At 34.4% G+C, this 19,017-nt stretch overlaps 1 protein-coding gene across 1 annotated transcript; it reads right to left on the bottom strand.

The window, feature by feature from the left end:
* Positions 1-436: 436 nt before the first annotated feature.
* Positions 437-6,292, bottom strand: LOC100780212 (LAG1 longevity assurance homolog 3-like). The gene is made up of 6 exons (NM_001255684.3): positions 5,961-6,292; positions 4,555-4,784; positions 4,250-4,405; positions 2,691-2,876; positions 1,010-1,188; positions 437-819 (listed from the first exon to the last, which is right to left on the bottom strand). The coding sequence occupies exons 1-6, from the start codon at positions 6,108-6,110 to the stop codon at positions 782-784; spliced, it is 939 nt and encodes a 312-aa protein (NP_001242613.2). The 5' UTR covers positions 6,111-6,292; the 3' UTR covers positions 437-781.
* Between the last annotated feature and the right edge of the window lie 12,725 nt (positions 6,293-19,017).

Here is a 19,017-nt window from a genome sequence, read left to right as displayed (position 1 = left end):
TCAAATGATCAATATATTAATTATTTCTTATAATTTTGATCTCTTAATTTTTTAAATTTATAATTTTGGTTCCTCCATATTTAATTGTAATTGCAATGGCCACCCTTCCTTCTCCAACTTCTTGGCTCGTTCTTTGTCACATCGCCCAAACAACTACTGCCACCGCTCTTCTCTCCCATTACCCTCCTTCACTCTCTCATGTTGCTGCCCAAGGCATTCTTCTTCCAACCTCTTCACTTCCTACGTTTTTTTTTTTTAAGGATTTCACTTCCTACTATGCTCCCTTTTTCACACCCATCACTCTCCCACATACCCTTGGTCAAAGAAAATAGCACCACGTGGCAATCATTTCAGAATTCAAGGGAATCATAGAAGAAGCTATAGAAAAGGTAAACTAATTCCAAGTTGGAGCTAGTGTTTGAACTGCCCAAATTATGCAGAGGATACCAATAGGAAAATTAAATTATATCATTTATATAACGTAATGCTGGCACAACAAATTACATACGGTTATATTGAGAGTGAAGCGGTCAAACTTAATTTGATCTACAAAGAGCATTTCTTATCGTTCTTGTCAGCTTGAACTAGTAGCAAAAGAAATTTAACAAGAAGCTTCTAGTTTTTACTTAATCCTATACTTAATTACTATTAGTGATATTTAACATTGGTTTGTTTTCTTGGTGACACACACAATGTGTATTCGAGACATTTATGGTGTAGGTAAGACAAACCATGATACCATTTTGAACAAATGGGATCGTATCCAGTCTTGTTTTTCTGTTCATTCTTCATGTTTATGTTCATCTTCATCTTCTGAATCTGCATAACGAAAATGTGATGTGAAACAGATTACAATCAGATAACAAGTTAAAATTTCTATTGAGTAAGGCCACTTCAAAACCCGAGGCTACATGGATAGGGATCATCAGCATCAAGTTAATATTTTCTGACATAATGCATAAAAAGTTCATCTTAGAAAGGCATATATTTAGTGCATCATTCAGCTTACCAGATCGGATATCTTCACTAACTTTTCCTTTTTCTTGGATTTGTTTAACAAGCATCCTAAGCATCAGAACCCACCAATATATATGAAGAACTTGCAAGAAATATAGAAGAGAATTGAACACATAATAATATAATGGACCATCCACCAGGTCCATTTTCAAGGCGTGAACAACTTCATAGCTGCAAAAGAGAGAAGAGACCAAAACAATTAAATGGAGGAACAGAACGATATGTGAAGTTGCGAACGTTGGAAGCCCGAGGCATTACAATTTAGATTGAGTCATTGAAACTTATGCAGTCTGAAACATGTTTTTATTTCTTGTGGTGCTTATAAGAAACTTAAAAACAATTAATTGAAGACAAAATTTTAGGACAAACTTTGTTTTATAATCCTGCCCTGACAATGCTGCTTAAATTCCTTAATCCAAGTAAAAACTATTCCTAGATAAATTCTATTTCAACCCAGTTCAAACTAGGAAAACTGATGTCATAGTTATCGCTAAATTTAGCCTTGACTTTGATGAAGAACAGTGTGAATCAGCAAAAAGCATGAGATGGATAATAGATAACATATGCAGAATAAGATTGTTGACAATCCACAAAAACTTAAGAAGTTTACTCAACAAAACATGCATTATCATGCACACTACATCAATTGATAACAACCAATCATATCAGTTGAGCAGGCCATTCAAATATTAGATTAGAACATGCCAGGCCATTCAAATATAAGATTAGAACATGCTAGAGACAATTGTCTGATAGACAGAGAAACACTATTAGTGTGTAATGCCATTACTTTTGCATGCAGAAAAGTTTGATGTGACAAAGAAAATCCTGAAGAAAACCTAACTAGGTAAAAAGGATTTTGTCTTCAACTTTCATTTGAGAATTTAAGTAGCATTACTCTATCATATTTTGCCAGATTCTGAAACAGTCTAAATGGGAGTCTCTGTGGCCAGTGAATATGTCATAAGAAGATAAGACCCAGAAGTTGGGTACCAAAAATTGACAAAGCCTATAGAGTTTAGAGATTTTAATCAAGGCAATGACTTGTGAATTCTCCTAAAATAGTACATAGTATAAGTAGTTAAATATCCCTTTCTGTTAAGAATGTAGGAGAGACAAGGTATTGTTCTCCCCCATAATGTGTTAGAACTGGAAGTGAAATATGAAGAAACTCAAGAATAGATGAAGGAGCGAAAATCGAAATAGTTCTCCCAAGAGTGTATTATTGAAACTGAAAAGAAATTGAAGAGAGTAGCAGTTATTCAGTTCCAACCAATCCACCCTCAACTACCTACCTCTGAAGACTAAGCTTCCCTTATTTATACTACTCATTCTAACTAATCCTTTAGGATTTAAAGCAGGCACAACTCAGCGATTAACAGAACTAACAACCTAGGAACTATGCTCAGTTCCTTCTCTCATACACCTTCCTAATAGGAAGCCTTGTTCGACTAGCAATCCTATCAATATGACAATTTTCAAAGCTGAAGAGCAACAACTAACGTGTTCATCATCCTTTTAATGTATGTTTAGGAATTTTTTTACTTTCCAATAAACATGAGTAGGAACATTGAACAATTTTTCCTAGTTTAGCAGCTACAGAATATACACACGAGGAATTATATCAGACAGCAGACAAGAAAAGAATGTAAATGAACAGAATTAATACAAACCTCGTACTCCTAAGAATCCAGAATGGGTAGTAAATGATCCGTGTCACGGTAAAACACAAAACAAAAAGAATAAATGCAATGCTAGCTGTTGTTTCAGCACCACTGTATTTGGACATTTTTCCTGTCTCAATAAACACATCACTAGCATCATGAAGAGCTAAAACTACAGATCCAACACGAACAAACCTGTATTGAACATAGAAGCAAAACACTATATCAAGTTAAACATAGAAGTAAAGCACTTTACTGGAGTGTATTAAACATAGAAGCAAAATGAACAAGTGAAGTAAAATAATATTCAATAGAATTAGTGCAGTCATCTAGTTCACAATTTCCATATAGAAACAATTTTTGTAGACACACTAATGATTTAAAATCTTCATACCCTCACTTTTTTTTTTGGTCGGAAAATGTTAATTTTTAGTTTGCTAGTTTTTTGTTAGCAGGAGGGATTGAGCCCACAACCTTTCCCTCCTTCCCTTCTATCTTAACCACCTAACCAACCTTATATTTCATACTCTCACCTTATCTATCTCTATCACATACAGGCACAAAAACCTTGACACATTTCACTCTTTTTGTGAGGAGTTTAATGACAGAAAATAAACCTAATTGATTTAGTGAATTAGTTGCTTATTCTAACTTTCTGTTATTGGTTGTTATGACAGCTGTTAGTTGTTAGTTACATTTTTGTTTTTTAGTTTCTCTGCAGACCATCTTATGCGTACTTGACTCTCTCAAGCTACATTTTATCAATATTCTAATACGGTATCAGAATAAAACTTCCCCCGGCACCTTTTCTTCTCTTTCTTCTGGTAACCTCTATTGATACTTCAATGGCTTCCAACATCCCCTCCTCTCTGCAAGATCCATCAAACATCTATTACATTCATCCCAATGAAAACCTGTCCCTTGTTCTTGGTTCCCCAATTCTATAATGTTTGAATTATCACACATGGGCTAGAGTTATGTAAATGACCCTCCAAATGAAAAACAAGTAAGATTTTGTCGATGATTCCCTGCCTCAACATTCTCCGATGGATCCTTTATTCGCTGCGTTGAAGAGATGCAATACTCTTGTTCTTGGTTGAATCATACTATGTCTCCTAATATTGTTGCTAGTATAATTTGGATTGACTGCTCAAGTATGGCAAGGTTTCCAAAATCGATTTTCATGGATCAATCCTTTTATGTTTCTATATTTACATGCTTCTGACTCATTTGTAGCTGTATTGGATTTTCATAACCTTCTTTAAAGGCTTGGATTCTTCATGGATACGTACAGGTGAACTATCCAAAAGTATCAGTATTGGATATGAATACATGAAGCAGATTAAAGTACTGGTGCTTCATAGGTAACTAACAAATAACAACTGTCATAACCATTAACTAATAACAGAAAGTTACAATAAGCAACTAATCCACTAAATCAGTTAGGTGTACCTCTGTCATTTGAAAATTGAAATGGATCACATCCAAACAAATTAAACGATTATAAAACAGTATTGCCTGAAAATCATAACACTTAACCAAATTCTTGGATTAAGAGAAAAACATACCTAAAAATGTAGGATAACACGATGAGAATGACAGTAATAACATGATGGCCCATGGAAACCACAAAGTCAGAGCGCTTCGTTTCCCAAAATACTAAAGCAAGTATGGAGTATGTATAAAATCCAGCAGCATACATATAGAGCACTTTCAATTTCAATCTGAAATGTTAAAAGGTTATTGCTCAATCAACCAACTTAAGTTGAACACATGGAAATCAAAGAAGGACAAATAAAGACAATTAACAAAACTAGATTAAAGATTGTAACAGAAAAGCCACAAAAGTTGTGCAAGTAAATGAAAATCTTACTTAATCTTTTGATCTGGCCATATCTGATTCCCTGGCCCCACCCAAAAGTACCTTGTATCAGTAAACCAAGGTTCATCATATGTTACTGCCAAAGCAAAAATTTCTGCAGATAGAAAATAAACACATTTCCATGCCGATTCCTTAAATTTGCTAATCTTCTTTTTTCTCTCAAGTGTTTGAAAATCCATCTTCTTGTGTCCCTTTCCAAAAATCAATCGTCTGGCCACTTGCTGTAAATGCCATTCACTTCAGATTGACTAAAAAGAAAAAACTAACTAAAAAAATAAAGAGAAAGACATCATTACACCAATAGATTAACCCGCTTTTATAGTTATAAATGTCTAACTGTTGTTACTCATTTATATATTATAATTTGGTTTTATTTTTAGACGATGTGGGATTTGGGTATTTCCCAATACACCCTCCACGCTTGGTGCGTGAACTGTGGGTGGTGACATACACCACCTCACGCCCTTACTACTTTTTGGGCTTTTTGGTACGTGAACAATGAATGATGGGTGACCCATTTGGATTGATATTGAATTGAATATGCTCTGATATCATCTTAGAATGAATAATGTGAGAAGCCTAACTCAATCCCAAAAGCTAGTTCAAGGGATGAGGGTTGCTCCTCATTTATATATTCTAATTTGACTTTATTTTTAGACGATGTAAGACTTGGATATTTTCCATTACTCATATCTTCACATGCTATATCTTCACATGCTAGAATTCACTACTATGATTGTCATGTACTTGAAAATTGTTGACTTTTTTTATAATAATTATTCTAAAAATAATCTCAAACAAGTTTTTTCAATAAATTCACGTTATAAAATTTCACATGCAACACATCAACAATAAAATTACACTTCTTAGTCCATACAACCGCTACTTTAGTCACTTTCCTAGATTTACCTGCAAGTGTTAAAGTATTCCCAACTTCTAAATTCAAATTAAAAGATGAAGCTGGCAAAAAACAGTGTCAATGAAGCTAAGTTGAACAAAAACAGTAAAAGTTAATGCAAGCAATTACTATTGAAACATTCAACAAACATGAGTTTAGAAAGTGATTAGTAACAGAAGACATGAGTTATGTTTAAATTTATTTGTTTAAAAATCACTTGTTTTAATAAATAAACAGTTTTTTGTTTTTTTAGGGTGTTTGACTGTTTCTGTTAAATTTTTTTTGTTTATTTTAAGAAACAAATCTTATTAAATAAGTATTTTTAAAATTGTTTATTGTAAGTCTAAATAAACTGACGTTATCTTAAGGTTGATTTAATGATCAAGGAAAAAGAGAAAGAGAGAGAGAGGTTAGGGATTTGAATCCCCGATAACAAAAAAATAACAATACTGATCACTAATATTTGCTGATTAAAAAACAACAAAGAAGTGATTAGTACCTCGAATAGGAACGTGTCGAGAAGGAAGCGAAGGGAGGGGAAGAAGAGAGCGAAGAAGGGTATAACAGAGAAATCACGAAAGTCTGGGTAGGATTCATGGTTCCAATTCCAATCAATAGAGGTCACTTGTTGAAGAACCCAAGTACCCATGGTTGAGATGTTGTTGGAAGCAGAGAGGATTTTGTTGTCAAACAAACAACAACCAAGAGAACCAACAAACACCTTGCAGAACTATATGTGTGAGCGGTTCAAACGGAAGTACTAGTCAAACCGTGGAACATGTACACCACATTATGAAAAAGGTACACAAGTACGCAAAAAATCAAAATAAGTGAGCTTTAAAACGCTGTTTTTAGGAGTAGAAGGAAGACAAGTCAAAAAATAAAAATAAAAAGGAATGAAAACAGAGGAGGAATGAATGAATTTTATATAGAATAAATTATAATTTTAGTCTTTTGAATAATTTCTAGACCTAACATATATTCACTTAAGATATTATAAAAAAATAATTTAATTAATTAAATATTAAAAAATGTGTGTAACATTATCTTAATATGTAATATTAATACATAACAGATTATGTAATATTATTTTAATTTGTTATGTTATTATTTAAAGTATTTTAATAGTAAAATTAAAAAAATTAATGAGGTTTAACTTTTTTTTAACTTAAGGTCTAACTTTGATAGTTGGTCTCTTTTTCGCCAAGATTTAGCTAGCTGTCCTTAGACATGAATAATGTAATGAGAAATTTGTATATGGGTTCACATTAATTTTCATATAATCTATATATTTAAAAATTGTCCAGTAGCGTGTTGGCTGTTGGCCAGTGGATAGTGATGTTTTTTCTTCTTCTCACTTACTCTCTCCTACTTTCTATCTCTCTTTTCTTTTTGCTTTTTATGTAAATGTTATTGTGCAAACACTAAAAAAACTTATTGCATGGGCACACTCCTATGCCTCTCACGATTTTTTTTTATCACCATTCGTTTTATTTATTTATTTTCATAAAAAATGAATTGTCTATCTAGCGGGAACTAATCTAGTTTTATATAAATAATAACCAATAGGAAAATCAGATTATATCCTTCATATTAACAGTGTATCAACAATGTAACGTAATGCTAACACAAATAGGACAATTTCTGCATCATTCTTGTAGTTTCTTCATAAGCTTCACTGACAGGTTGAACTAGTAGCTTCTAGTTAATACATTGTTATCTTGGTGCCACACAAAATGTGGCATGGTGCTTATAAAACAACTCATGATACCATTTTGAACAAAATGCCATCATATTCAATCTTGTTTTTCTGTTCATTCTTCATATTTATGTTCACCTTCATCTTCAGAATCAGCATCAAGAAAATGGGAAGTTAAATTTTCTATAAACTACAAAACCTGTGGCTACATGGTTAGGGGTCATCAGCATCAGGATTGATTCAATGAAATGCAATATTTTCTAGAATTATAAGGTTAGTTGATGGTAAAAAGAGAAGAGAGAAAGAGAAAATTAAAGTTATAATTTTGATTATTCCGCTAACAAAATATTACCCATTAATAACTAATATTTATCGATAAAAATATGTAATATTTTTTAGTATAATAAATAAAATTTTTATCTTTATGATCTGTTTGCATAAGTTTATCCAGAAATATTTTTAACAGAAAAAAAATAAGAAGAAAAAAGTAAAATAAACTTTTTCATAAATTTAAATTAACTTATGTATAAGTTAATGTATAAAAGTTTTCTTATTTTTTTTTAAAGAAGCTATATAAGAGGTTTTTATAAATCAACGTATAAACTAATTTTCACTTATACGAAAATTCATTTCAAGCAACTAAAAGTAGTAAGTTGTCAAAACAATGCACTTTAATTTTAGGTGTGTACGTGTGTAATATAGTTGAATAGGGATGCATATACTTTTTGTAGCTTCACAGTTTTAATGATAAATTTAATGTTTTTTAATTTCTAGCTTTACATAGATCTCTTAAGTTTTTCTTTATTACACTCTATACCTTCCATATTTGAACCCAATAAAAATCCCTTAATTTTTTACGATTTGTTACATCATCCCTTTTATGTCTCAAGCTACGTGGAAAACATTAAGTGAGACTTGACACATGAGTTGTAATGACTTTTTTTCTTCCAAAAATGTTCTCATCCTCTTAATTGAATTTAGGTATGTTCTCATGAGCAACTACAACTCCAACACACAACACAAAACAAAATAAACAAGAAATCCAATAACAAATCAAATTGGCCAAGCCATCATTTTCTTAGCAAATCAAACAATATAAACCAAAAAACAAATGTTACAATGATAGCAATTTACCAGTACAACCCATCATGCAGGAACCATGTGCAGACGAACACCAAGGGCCCACACGCAAATCTGCACGCACTCACACGAGACCCTCATACTTGCACGATTATGAGTGAGGTTGTTAGCTGTGTCGGGTATCGAGGGACAACATCTTGGCTTGTAACAGAATATCATTCCTTCTACAGCTACTATCAATTTCATGTATAAATACGTTAATGCATGAATGAATAAAGAAGAAGAGTTTATCCCTTACCTTTAACTTTTAGCACGTAGCATAGTTTCTTATTTGGTTGTTCGTACCAACTTGGTCTGACCTGCCACCCACCCACCGGCCAGCCATGCCAGACCATAACACCTGTCAATCCACACTAGAACGCCTCAAGGAGGCCATCGCCAAACTCACCCAAGCTCAGGCCACCCTCACCCAAGATCACACGACCCTTGCCCAAACCCAAACCTCCATGAATACAAAAATGGACGCCATGCTCGAACACCTCGCTGCACTCACCATCCAACCATCTTCCCCGCAACTCTCCCCACACCACAACCCCATCCCTTCTCCACACACTTACAAACCACACATGAAGCTCGATGTACCTAGATTCAACGGCCAAGATCCAGTTGGCTAGATTTTTAAAATCTGCCAATTCTTCGACTACCAAGGCTTACCTGACCAGGAGCGTATCACCGTGGCTTCATTCTACATGGACGGTCCAGCGCTATCCTGGTACCAATGGATGACTCGCAATGGGTTCATCTCCTCCTGGCCTGCGCTACTCCAAGCTTCGGAGTCCAGATTCGCTCTGACATTTTACGATGATCCCCAAGGGGCGCTATTCAAGCTTCAACAGCAAGGTTCGGTGAACGATTACCGCACTAAGTTTGAACGTTTAGCGAATTGGATCGTTGGTCTGTCTCCCATGGCGCTACTAAGTTATTTTATTTCGGGCCTTTACCCGGACCTCTGCCGTGAAGTCCAGGCTCTACAACCTATGTTCATACCGCAAGCCGTGGCACTTGCCAAGTTGCAGGAAGAAAAGATTCAGGACCGCCGTCGTCATTCCTGCACATCCTATACCCCTTCTGGTCTGCCACCATCACCGCCACCACCCACTGCGGTTCCTTTCACCGTTCTCGCCCTGGTACGCCCTTCAGTTAAGCGCCTTTCAGCAGAAGAACTTGATGTCCGTTGTGACAAGGGGTTATGTTATCATTGTGACGAGAAGTGGATTCTCGGCCACCGTTGTCGTCCTCGCCTCCACTTACTCATTACAAACGATGATGATGACGACTACACAGATCCCTCCCCAACCATCCCATACTCACGCATCGATGACCATGGCGATCCTTTGTCCTCACTTCAGGGCCCTCAGATCAGCCTAAACACTTTGGCGGGAATGTCGGCACCGGAGACAATTCGTCTTTATGGCACCATCTCACACCATCAGGTAATCATTCTCGTGGATGGCGGCAGCACCCACAATTTTATCCAGTCTCACCTCGCCTCCTTCCTTCACCTGACTCAGGTTCCCACCGCGGCCATGCGAGTCATGATAGGCAATGGCAGCACCACTGATTGTGACACCAAGTGTCCTGAGGTACCTATCCTAGTCCAGGGCCACACTTTTCTTGTTGATTTGTTTCAATTGCCTATAGGTGGTGCAGACATAGTGCTCGGAGTTCAGTGGTTGAAACAACTAGGTCTGGTCACCACAGACTATTCATTGTTGACGAAGAGCTTCACGTAAGAGAACCAACCCATTGCGCTACGTGCAGACGTTCCCATACACCCCAACCCAGCTTCGGCCCAACAGGTTAAACGTTTGGCCCAAACTCATAGCATCTCTGCCCTATACCAACTCACCCGCGTTACTAACCCCACACCCCCCTCTACCAACATCACACCCACTCCCACTATTCACACCCACCCTACACTGGATCGTCTTCTTCAGCGATACGCAGGTATTTTCCAGGAACCCACCCATCTGCCCTCGCCATGCACCATCACCCACCACATCCATTTACAACAAACACCAATCCCATTAATGTACGACCTTACCGGTACCCCTATTCCCAGAAAAATGAACTCGAGAGGCAAGTCGCTACCATGTTGGACACGGACATGATCCGCCATAGCCATAGCCCATTTTCTTCTCCTATGCTATTGGTGAAGAAGAAAGATGGAAGCTGGAGATGTTGTGTTGACTATTGCGCTCTAAATGCAATTACTATCAAAGATAGATTTCCAATGCCTACGATAGATGAGCTACTTGATGAGATCGGAACGACATCGTGGTTCTCGAAGTTGGACCTCCGTCAAGGGTTCCATCAAATTCGAATGAATGAAGAGGACATCCCCAAAACTGTGTTCCGCACCCACCATGGTCACTTTGAATTCAAGGTGATGCCATTTGGTCTGACAAACGCTCCCTCGACATTTCAGGCCACCATGAACAACATTCTCCGGCCGTTTCTACGAAAGTTCGCTGTTGTCTTCTTTGATGAAATCCTCGTATACAGTCCTTCATTTCATGCGCACCTTCAACACTTGCAGGCCATCTTGGATACGCTCTCACAAGGCTCTTTCTATCTCCGCCGTTCCAAGTGTATTTTCGCTGAACAACAACTGACTTATCTCGGCCACATAGTATCCTCACAAGGTGTTGCTCCAGACCCTAAGAAGATTCACGCAATGACCGCTTGGCCCATACCCACAACTCCTTCAGACCTCAGGAGCTTTCTGGGTCTCATGGGGTTTTATCGTAAGTTCATTCGAAATTACGCTACCACTGCTGCCCAGTTGACGGCCTTACTCTGTAAAGATAGCTTCATATGGACGCCTGAAGCTCACACTGCATTCCAACATCTGAAAACTCTAATGACTCAGGCTCCTACTCTTGCTTCACCTGACTTCACGGTGCCCTTCATTTTGGAAACCGATACTTCCGGCACCGCTATCGGGGCAGTCCTGCTCCAGAAGTCAAGGCCCATTGTGTTTTTCAGCAAGCAACTTTGCCCAAGGATGTAACAGGCTTCGACTTACGTTCGTGAATTGCATGTCATCACCTCTATGGTGCGAAAATGGCGTCACTATTTGCTAGGGCACAACTTCATTATCATGACAGACCATCGAAGCTTAAAAGAGCTGATGTCACAGGTTATTCAGACACCCGAACAGCAGTGTTACTTGGCCAAGCTTCTTGGGTATGATTATACCATACAATACAAACCTGGCGCTACAAACGTGGTTGCGGATGCTTTATCGAGGGTCCCAGCGCAACCCTCTCTGATGCTTTTATCGGTACCTCACTCCATCTTCATGGAACAACTCTACCATTCATGTTCCTAGGATACGACATACCAAGAGTTGCTTCTGAAGGTCCAACAAAATCCTGCAGACCACCCCAGCTTCACTGTTAAACAAAATGGGTTACTGTTCCGGGGAAAGATATGGCTCCCTGCTGGTCATGATCTCTCCAAGGTGCTCCTTGTCGAATATCACAGCACTCCGTTAGGCGGTCACATGGGTGTTTCAAAAACGCTCCATCGTATTCAACAACATTTTTGGTGGCCCAACATGCACCAAGACATTCGTCAGTATATTGCTGTGTGCGTTACTTGCCAGCAAATCAAGATGGAGACACGCAAGCCTGCAGGCCTTCTACAACCATTACCACTTCCTTCATCACTATGGAGTGATCTATCCATGGACTTTATCACGGGTCTCCCAGCTTCACAAGGGTACACCATCATCATGGTCGTTGTCGACCGATACTCCAAAGGTACACACTTTGGACCATTGCCAGCACACTACACTGCGCATAAGGTTGCCTTATTGTTCATGGATACTATCTGCAAGCACCATGGTTTCCCACGTAGCATCATTTTGGACAGGGACCCCATATTCATTAGTGGTTTTTGGCGCGAGCTATTTTGTATCAGTGGAACCAAGCTGCATTTCAGTACAATGTACCACCCGCAAACAGACAGCCAAACAAAAGTTCTAAACCATGTGCTCGAACAATATTTACATGCATTTGTCCATGATCATCCTCAACAATGGTTCAAGTTTTTATCGCTAGCGGAATGGTGCTATAATACTTCCGTCCACAGTGGTACTGGATTTTCACCTTTTGAGATTATGTACGGTACACCAACACCTGCTCCGCCTCTCTACTCTGTTGGAACTTCAACTGTCGAAGCAGTAGACGCTATATGCACTTCGCAGGATGTCATTTACCAAACCTTCACACGCAGGCTACAAAAGCAGCAAGCCTCTATGAAACGCTTAGCTGATTCACACAAGCGAGATCTCACATTTAGCATTGGTGATTGGGTTTACGTTCATTTATGTCCTTATCGTCAGACCTCGCTCCAACCAGCCTATACTAAGCTCTCCAAAAGGTATTATGGACCTTACAGGATTCAGGCACAGGTGGGCAATGTCGCATACCGCCTACAGTTGCCACCCACTTTGAAGATCCACCCAGTCTTTCATGTCTCCCTCCTGAAAGCCCACCATGGTCCCATTCCACTGGATGTACCTACTTTGCCACCATTTAGCACTGCTAATCACCTAATAGTGTCCCCATTACAGCTGTTGGACTGGAAATTGGATGAGTCCACTTAGCCACCCACTCCACAGGTCTTGGTCCAATGGGTCAGGCTAGCACTTGAAGATACCACCTGGGAGTATTGGCCACAGCTTAAAGACATTTATGACCTTGAGGACAAGGTCTGTTTTTGGACTAGGGGTATTGGTAGTAATTTACCACTATAACCCATCACGCAGGAACCACGTGCAGACGAACACCAAGGACCCACACGCAAATCTGCACGCACTCACACGAGACCCTCATACTTGCACGATTATGGGTGAGGTTGTTAGCTGTGTCGGGTATCGGGGGACAGCATCTTGGCTTGTATCAATTTCATATATAAATTCGTTAATGCATGAATGAATAAAGCAGAAGAGTTTATCCCTTACCTTTAACTTTTAGCAAGTAGCATAGTTTCTTATTTGGTTGTTCCTACCATACAAGAACAAAACTTTCATCCATTTTTATCACGGAACATATTATTTATGGAAACTCATTTAGTCGAAATTAAACAACAAATCTTTTTTGAAACAAACTTAAGTTCGAGTGTTACAACCTCACCCCCAACTAAATCATTTGTGTTGTCGTTGTTGCTGACAACATTAACTTCGTCAGCGCGCGATGGGACCAAATATATGTTGGGCACACACAACAAACATAAAATACATGTTTTATGTCTAGTATCCTTGAACTTCACATTTCAAATACTCCCGCACACAGAACAGCCATAAAACAAAAATTTCATAAATTGAAAATTTGATACAGAGAAGGAGAAGTGGTAATGTGAAGTTCAAGTTCCCATGCGAAACTGAGAGGGAACTTGAATGGCATAATAGTAGGGACAATTGACCATGGTGTCACAAACCAAACCATAATCGGCCAACTCAACATCCGTGATAATGTCGCGGTACCACGTGTTGAAGTCCTATGAATAAGAGTACAATAATTAATGTTACAGAATAAAATTATTAAAATTAATTATCTAATAAATGTAATAAATACTTCATGATTCATGAAATAAAATTTCTCTCTATATCTAATACCATAAATGAGTAGCAGGGTCGTTACTTTCATCTTTCATTTTTATAAAGAGAGATTATATGCCTTTATATATTGACTTTTGTCTTCAACAAAGAAGAGGATTCCCTCTATTGATTTTCTTAATTAAATTCAGGTGATTAATTGCTTCCTGTCACCCTCATCCTTTCTTCAGTTTTTCACCATGATTTGATTATCCTGCTATTGAATTTGATTATATTTAGTTCATTTTTTGCCATCAAATAAAGCTCTTTTAGTTAGTTCTTTTAAAAAAAATCTTCTTTTTAGCATAAAAATTTAAACATTTTGGTTTCCTTTTATGGTATAATTTGTGTTGTTTTGAACCATTCATCACTTAACAAGAAATCACATTTTCTATTTTATGGAAGTAATTATTTTTTGCTACTTTAAAAAAGATTTGTTGCTATATTCATTGAAGCTGTGGCTTCTACATATCTGCACACAAATTTTAAACTTTTGTCTTTCCTTTTAAAACTGTGTTATAATTTTCCATTGTTTTTGAACAACGAGCTAGAGCTACATAGAAGGTTACATTCAGGTCAGTTTATTTAATGTTGTTTATTTGATATGATATTATTTGTTAGCTTGGTAGATTTTATCTAAAAATATAGAACAACACCATAGTAATTTATTAGTTGATATATACACCTTTTTTCTTTTATTCCAATGGTACGATTCTACATTGAGTGATTTTTGCTCAAAGAATTGTAAGCTATGAGCTATTTTGCATTAAAAATGATATGGTTTTCCTTTGATAATTTTACACATCCCTTCTACATAACATGACCATTTGATGTGATTTTCTAAGATTTTTATCTATCATTAGTCAAAAAGACCATGGATCAATATTTTTAATTTGGTGCGCGCCTTGTATTATATGTAGAACGTTGTATATTTTCTAGTTGGGCATATACTAATTCCTAATACAAATTTTATGTTCGCTTTTATAGATCTTCTCTACAGCTTATATCCTTCCAAAGAGTCTGCGAAGACCACTCAAATGCTTAGAATTTATAGAATTGGATGGTGTGAATTTTGACGATACAACATAGCCTTTGTTTGTTATTTTTGTACTTAAAAATTCTCCTAACCTAGAGAAACTTTTTATAGAGGTGACCAAGAAGACCAATGCTTCTTAGTTTGTTTTATGTAATTGTCACATATTTTGACTCATTTTCTTTTTTTGTTTTCTTCTTCATATTCTCTTTTTTTTGTAGAGTAATTATAGCACTAGCGTGGATGTGGGACTGCCACAAATATTACAGAAGTCAAAGTACAATGGTTGTTGCCTTAGTCACCTTCTGACTGCGCACATAAAAGCTTACAAATCCTGTGAGAATACAATGAACTTCATATGATTTTTGCTGGCTAATTCCATATCATTGGAGCTCCTTACTTTCTGCATTGATCCTGCTCATTATCAACAACACCATTTCATATCTAGTGTTGGATGAGAGTTGGAACAAATGACACGAGCTTCAAGAAGTGCAGTAGCTTCAAGAAGTGCAGTAGTTGAGTTCATTGATTTATCATTTGATTGATTGGTGATTGTATTTGTTATCATCCTATCCCCAACCCCTCCTCATTTCTTGCTTTATTTCTATTGTAATTTTTGCATCAAATTAATGGGCTTCACTAATCACTAATATTGGCTGGTTACACACAACTCTTTTGCACCCTCTTTTAAGTTCAACTATTGTTTATTTTCCATGGTAAGAGGGACATACGTTTTGTTAATAGTTAATAGTCACGTTAAATTCTGTTTGTAATTTTAATGTTGGTAACGTATAAAATTTCAAATTTATATCTTTCTAATATATATATATATATATATATATATATATATATATATATATATATATATAACTTTAAAATTTTATCTTGGAATTTCAAATTCCCAACTATTGTTTTAGTAATAAATTATATTTAACCATTTTAAATTTAGCTAAGTATTCAAAAATATATATTACTCAATCAATTTTTTAAGTATATTTTAGTCAACTATGTAACAATATAATTGATTTTTTTATCTAAACATAAAATAATATATCTATACATATATATAATTAAAATATATTTTTAAATATTATAAAGAACATACTTTTATTGTGATAAGTTAATTATTATAACCTGTCTATTTTAACAAAAGAAGGGAGAGACAAAGTAATTTACTTTATATTTTAACATAAAAAAGATGACTACATAAGACTTGAATATCATAAAAGATGAGACTGTAATTTACTTTAACATTTTTTTGTCAAATAAATTAATATATATTTCTAGTTTGTTTAAACTTAAAAATAGTAATAAAATATTTTTTTAAAAAAAATAAAAAGCAATTTTTTAGAGGCATGTATGATTTTTTTTATAAAATACAAAAAGAAAATTATTTTTCAAGAAAAATCAGTTTAAACACTTAAAAAGAACTATTTATTTTATTAAAAGAAAGCAATTTATTCTAATAAAAATAAACTGAAACAAACAAATCCAGTTAATTATGTGCTTTATCATCTCCGTGAGGAAAATATAATTTACTATTGCTTTCCTGTAGGCGTGTGCGCGTGCGCATAGAGAGATTCATGTCACAATTCAAACATTTAATAAAAGTATTGAATTCATGTTTGTGAGCAAGGAATAACTGTATTGAAATTAATATCATCATTAAAATTAACTATATATTATATTTAATAAAATCAGTCATTAATATTATAAAATAAAAATTCTCTTTCAGTAATTAATATCATATTTATTAATAAGAGAGTAGTCATGGTCAATAACTTCCATCTTTATTAAAGGAGAGCATATCCTCTATTCATTTTTGTCTTGATCAAAGAAGAGAATTCTCTTTAATTAAAAAATATTTTTTAATGTTGTATTAATATTTATGTACAATTTTATATTATTATTTCAATGTTTTTCAAGTAGAAAAAGTCTAACTTGCAATTTCAATTCTTAATTATAATTTTAATAAATTGCTTTTAAAAATATATATCAGTCAATCAATTTTTTATTATATTTTAGTCAAATATGTAACAATATATTTAATTTTAGTCAACTAAAAATACTGTAATATATGTATATAATTAAAAATATTTATTTAAATATTTTAAATAAAGACAGAAGTGTAGTTTATTTTATATTTTAACATAAAAAAGTTGACTATGTAAGACTTGAATCTCTTAAAAGAAAACCCTGTAGTTTACTTTAAAAGTGTTATCCTAAATGAACCAGATTATATATTTCAACATAAGAAAGTAAGGGTAACATAATGAGGCCAGTTTGTTTAAATTTAGAAAAATAATTGTAAAAGATACTTTTACAAAAGTTTTTTTTTTACTTATAAAAAGCAAAAAGCTGTTTTTTCATAAGAAAAAACAGTTTAGACAGCACATAAAAAAAATAGAAACTTGCTTATAAGATGAGCTCGTTTAAACTAAAAAAAAACGACTTTACAATAAGCACTTTTTAAGAAACATATAGGATTTATTTTTTAAAAAAGCAGAAAATTATTTATTTTAAGTAAAAAAAATTAAACACATCAAAAAATCATAAAACTATTTATTTAATTTTAAAGAACATATATTTTAAAAAATAAACTTAAAAAAATAGTGCATTGTATAAAAAAAGTGTTTTTTTATAAATAAGTTGAAACAAACAAATCCAGTATCCGTTAATCATCTTCGGGAGAAAAATGTAATTTACTCTTGTTTTAATATACAATGTGTATGTGTGTGCCTGTGTAGAGAGATTCATTCCACAATCCATTCATTTAATAACTACATTTAATAAATGTGTTGACTTTATTTTTGATCATGGAATAAATATATTGAATTTAATAATTAATATTATTAAAATTAATTATATATTATATACATTAAATACAATAATTAATATTATAAAATAAATATTCTCTCTCTACAATTAATTGCATTATTATAAGTAAGATAGTAGCAAGGCCAATTACTTTTGTTTTTATAAAGGAGAGTGTATTCTTCTGTTTACTTTAATCTTCATCAAAGAAGAGAATTCTCTCTATTGATTTTCTTTACTAAACTCAGGTGTGATCAATTGCCTCTAGCCTCTCTCAACGTTTCTTCATTTATTTCACCATGTTTTGATTATCTTGTCATTTGATTTTAATTAGTTCTTTACGTCTGTCATCAAATGAATCTGTTTCAGCTAATACTTTAAAAAAATGCTTTTAGCATAAAACATTGAACAATTTGGCTTCCCTTTTAAAATAGTTATAATTTTCATTGTTTTTGAGCCATTCACCCACATAACAGGAAATCATTTTTTCCATTTTATTGAAGTAATTCTTTTGCTACGTTAATATAGATTTGTTGCAAGTTGAAGTTGCGGCTTCCCTATTAAAATCATTGTATAATGTTCACAGTTTTTTAGCCACGAACGGCATAGCAAGAAATATTTTTTTAATAAAAAATTTTCAGGATTTTTTTATCTATTTTTTATTACAATACTTAGAATCTTTTTCTGTAACATGAAAATCACGATCATTCATTTAATTGGTGTTAAAAACAAGTAAACCAGATTAATAATTAGCCTCACAACAGCTAGCAAACCATTAAGATAGACTAATTAACTTCTAACAGCTTAAAAAACATTAAATCAGATTAGTTATCTTTACGACGGGTAAAAACACATTAACTTAATATTTTCCTTTTTAAATAAATCACTCATGAATCCCCAACTTGATTGTCGAATTAATGATTTATTATTAAGAAAATCAAACTAAGTTAAATTGTTTTCAATTAGTCGTTGAAAATATAGTTAATCTGATTTATTGTTTTTCAGCCATTGGAAGTTAATTACTCCATCTTAACATTTTTATAGACATTGTCAGGCTAATTAATATGGTTTAATGGTTTTTAACACAATTTAAGTGAATGATCATTATTTTCATGTTATAAAAGAGGTTCTTCGTTCTGAAAAAAGAGAAAAAAAATCTAGAATAATGAAAAAGTTGTTTCCTGAAAATTGTATTTTCCTATATTTTTGTTTTGAAGCAGATTGTAGTATAGTGTGGTGTTGGATTGTTGAGTTCTCTTATATGT

This window comes from Glycine max, chromosome 2, assembly GCF_000004515.6.
Source record: "Glycine max cultivar Williams 82 chromosome 2, Glycine_max_v4.0, whole genome shotgun sequence".
Lineage (NCBI taxonomy): Eukaryota > Viridiplantae > Streptophyta > Magnoliopsida > Fabales > Fabaceae > Glycine > Glycine max.
The sequence above is the reverse complement of the archived record's forward strand: the minus strand, read 5'-3'. Positions and strand labels throughout refer to the sequence as shown.

Bases quoted from the DNA above. Each gene is read 5' to 3' on its own strand.
- LOC100780212 (NM_001255684.3), bottom strand. From the start codon at position 6,110: ATGGGTACTTGGGTTCTTCAACAAGTGACCTCTATTGATTGGAATTGG. The intron at 4,785-5,960 runs GTACTAATCACT...TGGCATTTACAG, and splicing joins TCGACACGTTCCTATTCGAG to CAAGTGGCCAGACGATTGAT. The intron at 1,189-2,690 runs GTTTGTATTAAT...TCTCTTTTGCAG, and splicing joins TGGATTCTTAGGAGTACGAG to CTATGAAGTTGTTCACGCCT.